This window comes from Anabas testudineus, chromosome 2 (assembly GCF_900324465.2).
Source record: "Anabas testudineus chromosome 2, fAnaTes1.2, whole genome shotgun sequence".
Classification (NCBI taxonomy): Eukaryota; Metazoa; Chordata; class Actinopteri; order Anabantiformes; family Anabantidae; genus Anabas; species Anabas testudineus.
Genome location: NC_046611.1, coordinates 7,385,169 through 7,397,307, shown reverse-complemented (window position 1 = coordinate 7,397,307; position 12,139 = coordinate 7,385,169). Strand labels below are relative to the sequence as shown.

The window sequence follows — 12,139 nt, the reverse complement described above, 5'->3', positions numbered from 1 at the left end:
TTGGAAAATACAAGTACAATTACAATTACAGAACATATTTACAACATGTGTCCTAATGTACATAGTCTAAAACATATTCATATTCATTGTCTAAATTTCAAAGCCTCATTGTCAGGTTCTGAATCCCGAGGTGTTAAATATTTCTAATCCAGAGGTAGCTGGTGTGCTGCTGCCGCCGTAGGTTGTGGCTTCTAGTACTGAGTCAGAGCACACACAGTAGTCTGCCATTCAGTCCAGCTTTAAAAGGGCAGACGGGGGGGAGCCCATCCGCTCACAGCAAGGAGCATTAGCTGCAAATCAGACTCCCAAGCGTGTTCATTACCTCCTGCTTTTAATTAACAGGCCATTTTGGGGCCGACTGATAACGAGTTGCATGGCTTACTTCATTTCCCTCCCCCCTTCCTTTTAAATCATTCTCTCCTCCACTTCTTCCTTTGCACTTGAGAAGTTTCCTTTTAAAATGATATAATAATTATTTAAAATACTAAGTGTGATAAAACAATTTCTCGCATGAAGGTAAAGTTCACAATGGAATTTTATTCAGAGTATGAGATTAATGATCTAAAGACTTGCCAACTAACACCTGAGGAAGGTGCAGTCAGATATTTAATACATAGCGACAGAATTAATTCTCTTAACAGGCCTGATAACTCCATCACCTATAAAATCCTCTTTCTTTCCTCCACTTTGGGGTCATCATTACTGTAACAACTTTAAGAATTTCCCTGCCTCATTGTTGGAGGGGATCAGATCATTTTAGTATTGTCAAGTAGAAATTAAAAAGTATATTCAAACATAAGGAACACTTATGCAAAACATCATCAAATTAAAATATTTAAAATCAAAATAATGGACACCAGTGACACTAGTAAAGTAACAGGAAATGCTCCAATCCTGCTTCTAGTTTTACATGTATGAGCATTTTCATAACACCTTAGCATCAGAGTGCAAATGGCTTTGTTTATATTATTAAAAAAATACATATTCATTATGTATTGTTGAGACCCTTAACTGGTCTCAACAGTATGAAAAGGTGATCAGGTCACACTTGTCCCACAGGTACATGAGACGATCCTTTGTGTGTCTGTGTGTGTGTGTGTGTGTGTGTGTGTGTGTGTGTGTGTGTGTGTGTGTGTGAAGCAGCAATCAATCAAGGAACTCGCTCATTTTTGCATATTTCTCACAACATGTTTACATTTCACAGTTTTATCAACTCCCGTGTAACTGGAGGACTAAAGGGAAGTTTGTTTCTGATTCACACCAGATGCTTTGCAGTGCACAAGTTTCTTGATCTCATAAGCAAAGAACTGTTTACTTTGCCAATGGGAGAAGTTTTCTTTCCCTTTTTCTAGTCAGTTTATGAGGTTTTATACAAAAACTAAAATACTATAAATTATCAGCATGGTATATAGGTACATATAGGTATTGGGGTTTACATGGACTTTGCAGTAACAGGAACCGTAGTCTTAAGCTGGTCTATCCTATCTAGCCTATCCCTGTAGCTTCTGTTCATTGGCTTTTCATTTCTGAAATGAAGTCAGAAAATATGAGGCTTATTTTATTACATTTTGCAGACCAAATCAATTTTAAGTTAAATTTGAGTATTTTCAAATATCCTGAACATGGCCTCTCTCAAGCCCTGTGTAATAAAAATGATATGAGATAAAAGGAAAAAAAAAACTATCACATACTTGAAGAAAATAGAGGGATTTTCCAAAAAGGTGCTTATTGCAAGCAGAGGACATGTGGTTTAAATCTGACTTTCATTTGGACTTTACTCTCAATTTATTGCCTGATCTGGCTGAAATGTTGCAATTAGCTGAATTACTGTTAGCTGATTAAAAGTATATAGACTCTGACTGATTCAGGCTCTCGTATAATGAGAGAGACCATGTTGGTAAAGCAGTAGTGTAAAAAAAAAAAAGGCGAATAAAAAAAACAAAACAATTGAAGCCATATTCCTGCATATGCTCTGATTTGTGAGTGGGCAGTGTACTGATTTTAAGAGCTGGCGGTCCTAATACAGATAACTTCATGCAGAATTTAGATTTACTGTATGCTGTACACAATCTTTCCGTGAAAATAGTGGTGAGAGTCAAACGGGGATCATTTGTAGTGCAATTGAATTATCCCTCATTTTGCTTGGGGGACTTCCTGTAACCTCTACAATGTTAGACGTGAAGGAACAAGCAGGCCTGGGGATGAAAGAAACAGAATGGAAAGTAATTATTTTGTTGTCAGAGTGCTGGTGATGAGACCTGAAGTAAAATGGCCAGACCACCTCTGAGGGTGCCGTTTCCATAGCAACCCAGTTTGAGGATTAGAAAGGCAGACTGCCCGTCTTTTCTCTTTCCTGCCATACATACACACAAAACAGCACATTTTACCATCAACTCATGGTTAGTGGGTCCTAGAATACATGTCAAACGAAGTCAAATATTTGAATCGTGTCATATTGTTGATCTGTCAACATGTTTTTATGTGAGTCTTCTGGTTTAAATTCTTTAAAAGAAACCAATAAGACGTTAGACTTTTCCCTTCACTCAACTCATCAGTATATGACATGTTTATAAAGTCAGGCTGTTCTTCAACGTTCAGTTCAAGAAAGCATTTGAAAAGGCAGAAAGGAACATGGAGAAAGGTGAGAATGAGTAGGATGTACAGAGAGAGAGAACTGCAGGCCCTTGGCAGCAGATCAAAGGACATAGTGAAGAAAGACAAATCACACAGAGCTGAGTGACACACAAACACACACACACACAGCAGGCATATGCAGTGCAGGAAGGACAAACATCCCATAGTGTTGCAGGGAACAGTGTGACATTAAAACATCTTTTACTTTTACTATGTTTGTCTGATCTGATGAAGCCGTCCCTTGTGCCATTAAACTGGTGTGAGTGCCAGTGGAGAAACCTGACTCTGACGTTTGAGGAAGGCGCTGGGCCTGAGCGAAAAATGTTATTGTGGCTATTAAATTGACTCCTCGTGTCACAGATGTTTTATTGAATCATGCCCAAGACATTTCCAGAAGTGGTTGTTTTTATTGTTTTACTTTGTAACTGTGCATGCTTTTTTTTTTTTTTTTTGATGTTCAGTGGTGAAGATCTCAGCCCTGAGGCTTTGAAGTGTTTGAAGTGTGACCTGAACTATGAGTTCAGTTAATACGTGATAAACGGAATGAAAACGGAAAAGTACCATTCAGCCATACTGACCAGAAGTCAGTAGTGATTCTCCTTTTTTCAAACAAAAGGAGAAGACGGAGAAGATCAGATCATTTTCTACACATACAATTTACTTCTCCAGATCAATAAAAAAAGAAGATGCAGCTGAAATTAATAATTAACAGAAATAAATTACGATATCCACAGTACAGTCACAATAAGCGATAAATAAAACTAAAATGGCCTGTCTCGCTCAACAGCAAATATAATGAGACTTGAAATAATGTGCAGCCTCCTGATGGCACCTGTTTTGTTCACTCCATATGAACGATATATAAATGTATGGAACTTGTGTTATGGTTCCCTCTGGAGTTTTTAATTGCACCCAGTGAAGCATGTGATGCTATGGGTGTTTCCATTGCTGCAGGACAGGGAGGAATAGCACTGTGTGTTTGTTTCATTTTGTTCTTACTTATACTTAGTTCACATACAGGGATCAGCTTGGCAGCAGCCATACAGCATCTTCTCCAACACTCAAAAAGGTGCTTTACTGTAGCTGGCCACCAACCTCTAACAGATTATAGATTGTTATGACAAATAGGGCATGGCACGGCATTGAAGTAAAGAACATTGCCTGAGTGCTTTCCAAGTATTTCTGGATACAGTTTTACCGCTTATGTTCCCCTGGGAATACTTCAACTGTCATAGTGTCAGTTGGGTTTTATACTTATGCTGTTTACAGCTCAGCTAACGGCCATAAATTAATTTTTTGGTCCAGGTATTATTTGTCTGTACTGTCCACCACGTATGAAGTCCTTTACTGGAGCTGAGTTGTGCAAAAACAGTAACAGTTTGGATTTATTATATAAATAAGGCTAATTGCACTAAAAGCACATTAGCATTGGCCTTTAATCCACCTCCTATTGTCAATACAGTGGGACTGAATGGAGCTCCATTCACTAATGCATTTTATAACCCAGAACAATTACTCATTAACTCTACATGTAAGTAATGTAAATCTAAGTACCTCATGTCCTAGTACTCGTGTACAAAGCATAATGTGCTAATTGACAAACATTAAAACTGTAGAAGGAGATGCAGAAACTAAAAGTATCACTAAAAAAATGCCTTTCAGTAATGTAGAGTGGAAGAAAAAAAAAAAGCACATAATTGTCCATCTGTCAATATCTCACTGATAAATGCTGCAGTAATATTCAATTTACAACTATATAGTTAGTTCAAATACAAAGTACCTGCAGTATTAGTGTTATTTTAAATTATGGCCATTACATTATACTATATCATTTCAGAGCATCTATCATTTGTATAAATATTTTGTTTAGTAGATTTAGATAATTTAGTCATTAAGTAAAGACATCCTCACTGTCAAAGAGGGTTTGACAGTACTAGAAAGACAGAAACGTGCAAATGTCCCCGCATACAATGAACTACTACAGTTACCTCTGTCTGACTCCACGTTATGACATCATTGCAGAGGGGGGGGGTGGTGTATGTGTATGTGTGGTGGGCTCAGCATGCAAGACAGAGTGTGGATTATGTGGGAAAATGATTTTTTCCTCCATCATTGAAGAATGTGTGAAGTGAATTTTTGTCCTGACTGAAAAAGCTTCCCGTCTTGAGGCCCCAGAGTCAGTTGGAAATTATTTCAAATGGGAAGACGATCTGTGGTGTGTTTGATGTTGAAGACAGTTTGAGGGGCGAGTAAGTCAAACCAAGTGCACCTGTTTGCATTCTGATGAGGCAGCAGCTCCTCTCACCTCTTGAGGTTACTGCAGTACACTCATGTATTGCACATTAAGCTTTTAATTCCAGGCCTGGACACAAAATCGGTGTCAGAACGAAGCAACGTACATACTCGCAATTCAATAAAAGTTATAATAAACAAAAAGCATAAACAGTAAACACAATGAAGAAATACTCAAACACTTAAGTGGAGGGAGATTATTTAGTTTGAAACTATGAACCAACATTAGTTTCAACCTGCCTGTTTTGACATCACTGTGATACACAGGAGATAAAGTACTGAATTATTAAAACACATCCACACCTGGAGCTGTTCTCCTGTGTGGACATATATAGAGACGTTTAATATAAAAAGGTTAAACTGTGCTCCTCACTCACATCAAGCTTGTTGATTTCTGTGAAAGTATCTGATAAGAGAACTTTTACTTTTTCATCTTATTGGATTAAATGCTTCACCTAATTGCACTACATAGTTGCCCACGAGAAAATTAAATGAATAAATCCAACTTAATAAAAAATGGAAATAACAAAGATCAGAGGTGGATTGCTACATTAGTGTATTTAAAGTTTGTCATCACTTTGTATAATCCCCAACTAGAATTCAGAACAACAGATTGAGCTTGTAGAAACACCTCTCTGTTATGGTTACAATCCTACAGTAGCTAAGCCAATATTTACACAGTAGATAAGGAGGCAGTGTAGGAAATATTAAGTGGCAATTGAAATGTAAAAACTGAAAGACTGTAAACTATTAGTTAATTACTAGTTATTTGTTGGAAAGTGCTCTAACTTTACTAATTTCTATTTGTTATAAACTGCTGAGTGCTAGCTGGTGGTTTCAGTAGCAAGTTAGCTGTTTATCTCAACCGTTTTTGCCCCTACGGCCTGACTGGGAGTCTCAGATGTAGTGTTTCTCAACCTGTAGGCTTTCTTCCCCGGACACTGATCTCTCAACCCTCCCCTCTGCCAACAGAAAGCAGCAGCAGCCGCCGCCTCCTCTGTTTCCTCTCCGTGCCAGGGTTTACAAATTCCCTCTGATTTACAAGGTCATAAAACTCACCTCCTCCTCCTCCTCTCCTGCTTCAATCAACCTCTCCAACTAAAGCAGTTATTTTATAACTCCCCAAGCATGTGCTTCTGTACAAGGCTGCTGCAATTGATATCCTTCCTCATTTCAGATTGCATATTGCGTGTTCTTGGAGATGTATACATCCACACAGTATACATAAATACACACTCTCTGCTTGCTAAAACTGACACAGGCAGTTCGAGGACAAGCAGGGGAAAACCGGTCTTATGGCGTTATCAATCTTTATGTGCTGTTAGTGTTACAAAGTCGTAACTTCTTACTACTTTATAGTGTGATGACAGCTGAGACATGAGTTATGAATTAAAGCTGACATGATAAAATTACAAGAAGGGAAATCCACCATAAATCCAAAAAATGTCTAACTATGATTCTCCTAGATGTTGAGATATATACACGCACAAACACACACCTGTTTCCAACTTTTTAAAAACACTCCCTTCATTCCAACATAAGTGTGTTTGTGAGTGAGGGAGAATCCAGCCATGCTTCCAGAAAACTTCTGACATGGGACTTCTGTGATGAATGCCTTGAGGGCTCATAGCAATCCACTGTATGTTTCTCTTCTGGGCACATACAATCACACACACACACTCGAGTGGTGACTGTAAACACACATCACACACATCCTGCTGTCTTATGTCCTGTAACTTTATGTCTTCCTTTAGTCGTACTTTTTCATCTGCAGGTAGATGTAACTATGTCACAAATTATACTCCATCTGATTTCACCACAATTACCCCTAAATATTCACTGAATTATAATATGTTTCATGCATTGTTCATCTGTGATTTGCCTTAAATTACTGCTAGGTGTGGATGGCCAGACTGCATTGGAATTACTGCTTTTTTGCCCCACAATTAAATGGTAAAAAGCAGCCTGAACACAGTATTAATGACATCTCTTTTCCTCTGCGTGTGTGTAGGTGTCCTCTTTCGATACCTACCGGTAACCTTCATCTATAAACCCCACCTGACACATAGAAATCCTCGCTCAGCTCTCCTGAGCGAAAAGATTACAGGGTAGTGATTTCACCTTCTAATTAGGAATTCATCTAACACACACACACACACGCACACTGCTGCTTTAGTTACAGCAGGCTGGCTGGAGGCATCTGATAGCTGGGCCTCCAGAGATGCTGACAAGCGGCTACCTGAAATTTAAGGAGGGAAAGGGAGGGAGGGAGGAAGAGAGAGAGAGGGAGAGCAGAGGAATGTCCTAGACTACGAGTGTCAAACTCAATCGCACAGGGGGCCAAAACTCAAAGCACACTTACGTTGAGGGCGGAACAGGATAAACATTTATTAACCTGACTATAACTAAATGTTTTTTGAACATAAATTTGAATTTGAGCTTAAAATAACTTATAATTAAAATATCTCCTGTTAAAATAATAATCTGAAAATAAAAAATACAAACTTGTGCTTTTAGGTAAAAGTTAAAATAATAACAAATCAAAACATAAAATTTTTTCAATTCCATTTCCTTAATTACAGCCACATTTGCTCCACAAATAAAACACACATGTTGACTAGTCAATAATCACATACTCAACCTCCCACTGGTTTTAAAGGCTCTGTTTTCAAGATTAACATTCCTCTTGGTCATTCTTAGGGGCTAGCATTGACTTGAAATTAGGGTTGTATACATCAACAGACGCTTGATTGATCAGATGGAGATAACACAGGAATGATTGCAGATAGCCCATCGTTCAGTAAGGCAGCTGCTGCGCTGCATTGTAGGATTTAGTGTGTGTGTGTGTGTGTTATTGGCGCTTCATATCGCCAGGCCATTAAAAAAAAAAAACATATATAAAATGATTTTGCGGGACGGATATAATTGTACACTGGGCCGGCTGTGGCCGTGGGCCTTGAGTTTGACACAAATGTCCTAGAGGCAGAACAGTTTCAGAGGCAGGTCGGTGTCTGTGGGAGTTGTGAGTAAATTTGAAACAAGTAGCTTTTAACAATAACTAGGCCTTGTTGCCCTGTGAGCGTTGAAACTAATGGTAATCAATAGCATTTTAGTGTGTATGACTGTGCGCACACTCTGCTGAATGTGTCTCTGTGGCATCCAGTCATTATGGAAAAAATGGCCAGCTGTCATCTGTACGACCTCCCTGAAAGGCTCAGCTTTAAGAGTCTTTACTGTACAGTCCTCCACCATGACGCAGTCTTTCGCAGGGACAGGACAAAGTGATAAAGACAGATTCTGAACATTAGCGGGAGACACTGGGGAATATTTTGTGTGCATATTTGGCTGTGTTCTAAAGCAGTCATATCCTCGTTTTTGAAAATGAAAGACCTGCTGCTGTGACGATCTCAGTACGAGGGACTATCAAAAACCTCTCATTATAGAAGCCATGTTTCCATCCAGACTGATTAACATGATTTAGTTTCAGAAATAACCTCTTACAGGGCTTTTATCATATGATCGGGACCTGATTCTCTGGGAATTGTTTCGAGTTTGTGAGATATGTGAGATGCGTTACTTTATGAAAATACTCCATTTTATTCAGGCAGGCAGTGGCACGTGGCCAGTATTTTCACAACCTGGTGGATTATGTGGACAGTTCTGTATATAACACATAGGCTCAATTGGACATTTTGGCGACAGAGTGAAGTTTAACATTAGACAAACAACTTACAGCTCCCTGCAGTTAATGTCTACATAAGTTCAGGGCATGTTTGAAAACTGCTAGAGGCTGCTAAAAATGATGATCAGAATAAAGTCACTTCTAAGATTTCACAACTTCTTTTATCTAATTAGCAATGCTGCTGCAGTAAACGCTGAACTGTTGGCCTGAATTAATGGTCGACAAAGCCATGAAACAATACAAAGGCAGCGTGCAATCATTGCAGGACTTTCTGGTAACGTGAACTGTGTCCTTGAAGATGAATGCACAGCGTTGGGATATTAGATCATATTAGATCTCTGTTCAAACAAGTCTAAATTAAGGTGGATGGTTATACTTCTAATAATGTAATGGTACAGCTAAAAAAAAGTTGTTATCAAAACATTTGTTAATATTGATGCAGCATAGGCAGATATGTCTTGATATTTGGGCTGAAAATTAAACTTCCTAACCTCAAAATCAGAAAGATGTATTTCTGTGTAACAAAAGTTGGCTGGAGAAGACGGCTCATCATTCTTTGGATGCTTTGTTCTCTTTTGAACAAGGACATCACAGATCAGGTTGACTTTCATAACAGTAGCAGGCTATTGTGTGCACCGGTGCTCGTCATGCAGGGCTATTTTAAGGTCTGCCTGTCTTTGTGGCCAGATGGTCTGTCAGGTAGCTTGAACAAAAGTTCCTCGGGCCATATTCCAAAGTAATGATAGTGATCCACTCATCAAAAAAATCTTATTCAAAATGTTTCATTCCAGGATGTTTTTTACCCAGAGTGCACCAGCTAAACCCCAAATAACCTAAATGTTTTTCAGTGAATTAAAATCAATTTGTGTCCATAGGAGGTTTTATTTTTTTTAAAGAAATGTTTCCTGTCTGAGATTAGGATTAGGCTTATTTCCAGGTGGATTTTGGTTTGTAAACTCTCCTGATTCTTTTTCTCTACTCTGTTGTTACAGGACAAGAAGAAGTACCTTGACATTATCCACAGCTACATGGAGGTCCACGGCACAGTGCACGGGACCAGCACTGTGCACCTCCCAAGCTACGTCAAGAACCACGGCATCCTGAGCGGCCGAGACCTGCAGTTTCTCCTCCGAGAAACCAAGGTGAGTCCGCCTTGCTGTGAAGACAATGACCCTGCAGGGAAATATCAGTGTGGGAGTATGGTGTTTATTAGATTAAACTGTAAAAGCCTTGAACAAAACTCCCACACTTCTCCCTTTGAAAATTTTAAATGGCTAACACGTTGTGCCCCAGCTGACCTGCAGAATACAGAACATGCATGTTTTTCACAAACTCTGGCCTGTTTTACAGGCTGAGGCTGTGAAACCTGCTCTGTAGCAGTAGTTGTCAGGTGAATAAGGTTTGAATGAGGTGAACAGCTTCCTAAAATCTTCTTATTCTCTTTCGGCTTTTCCCATCAGGGGTCGCCACAGCGAATCATCCTTCTCCACCTAACTCTATCATGGGCATCTTCTACCCTAACACTAGCCAACCTCATGTCCTCTGTTAAGACATCCATATATCTCCTCTTTGGTCGTCCTCTTGCCCTCCTGCCTGGCAGCTCCATCTCCAACATCCTTCTACCAATATACTCACTATCCCTCCTCTGAACATGTCCAAACCATCTCAGTCTGGCCTCTCTGACTTTGTCGCTAACACAGGCAACGTGAGCCGTCCCTCTGATGTACTCGTTCCTTATTCTGTCTAACCTGGTCACTCCTAAGGAGAACCTCAACATCTTCATCTCTGCTACCTCCATCTCAGCCTCTTGTCTCTGTCTCACTGCTACCGTCTCTAACCCATAGAGCAGAGCTGGTCTCACCACTGTCTGAACAGCTTCCTAAAATAAACTTAAAAATTTTCTAATTTTAGATAACAAGGAAAATGGGGTTACCTAAAAAGGCATTCACTTTTACTTATTTAAAAAAGAGTCTGATGAGCTTTGTCCAAACAGAGACTGCTGGTTTTCAGCTGCAGTTTTTAAGCATGTTACTGTACAAATATGCATCAAAAAGGAAAAGTAAAAATTATATTCTGAAGAGATGTTGGCTGAAAGTAGGCTGTCTTTATGTGAACAGAGGCTCTCTTTAGAAAGAGCCTTGAGCAAAGTGTCTGTAGTTTCTGAGTCTTTCCTCAGTCCAGCCAAACACAGAAGCACTTCTCCATTCACGTCATGACTTGTCCCTTTCTCTCACTACTCAATCCACTCTCACTGACAAAGGCAACGACACAGAGACTGCAGTAAGACTGGACTGTGCTGTGTGGAGCGAGCTCTCCAGTGGTGGTGACGTGTGAACACGTGTCAACATCCAAACACGTTACGTGTTCATGGAGCGTGTTCCGCTGTTTGATGCCAGTATGCTTTGATTTGTGGCACTGCGCAAATCTGTGACATGATGGGTATAAGGTCGTCTCTGTTACATGCAAAAACCCATAGACCAAAAACAAAAGCAAATGTTCTGAAGTGACTTATACAGTGACAAAAATGAAGTGTTTTGAAGTCTTTTTATACATACTTTATACTGTATATACGTTTCTATCCAAGTCAGATAGTTGAAAAACACCACGTGTAAATAATATAAAAACAAATTTTTAAAAATGTTCTACATACATAATATGATGCTAAAGCTACATGTCATGGTATTTCTATTGCTGCATGATAACCATACTTTGACACTGTTGCTTTACATAGTTGCTATTTTTCAAACCATTTTTTTGACTTGTTGGACAAGAAAAGGGATTTAACAATCCCGGTCTGAGATTACACAAATTCAGCAAAGACTTAAACAGAGCTGCTGCCATTAGCATTGCAATAATCTACACAGTTGATGTTCTGGTTGTGCTGGGTGTTTGTGTTTTTTAATCTAACCTTCATCCCTACAAAACTAATGTAGTTCATCATTAAATGCTTTGTGGCTCCTGGGGTAATAGCTGTTTAGCTTAGCGGGGCAAGGTAACATTTGAAGCGTTTACTCATTTACACTTAGAAAAACATTTTTGTAAAATATAAAAATAAAATATATATATATATATATATATATATATATATATATATATATATATATATATATATATATATATATATATATATATATATATATATATATATATATATATATATATATAGTACTAAAACACATGAGGAGAAATCCACAGCTTGTGAAGCTTCCCGTGACCATTTATGATTGCTAAGCTACTGTATGATTGGACAGTCAATACTAGCGGGAGAGGTTTAGCAGACAGTCAACTGACCTACTTTTCTTTTATGCTCACAATGCAGTGAAAAACTGCTGAAGGTGAAAACCACCATTAGGGCTGGCATTGAAAAACGGAGACTGTCTCTTGGCTCCAGTCCTACACCTTCTCAAGATGAAGGTAGAGGAGAGCTTCGATTTCTTGAACCTCTGAAACCAGATGCTTTCCCGTGGCACCAGGGAGGGACGAGGGAGCAGAGGCAGACAGAGAGAAAAAAGACATCAGACGCGAGCTGGG

At 39.0% G+C, this 12,139-nt stretch overlaps 1 protein-coding gene across 1 annotated transcript in view; it reads left to right on the top strand.

The window, feature by feature from the left end:
- mgat5 (alpha-1,6-mannosylglycoprotein 6-beta-N-acetylglucosaminyltransferase) overlaps nucleotides 1-12,139 on the top strand; it is a 75,077-nt gene that overhangs the window by 51,965 nt on the left and 10,973 nt on the right. The window contains exon 12 of the mRNA XM_026361624.1: nucleotides 9,601-9,750. Within this exon, the coding sequence (XP_026217409.1) occupies nucleotides 9,601-9,750 (150 nt within the window). The remainder of the gene's footprint in view (nucleotides 1-9,600; nucleotides 9,751-12,139) is intronic.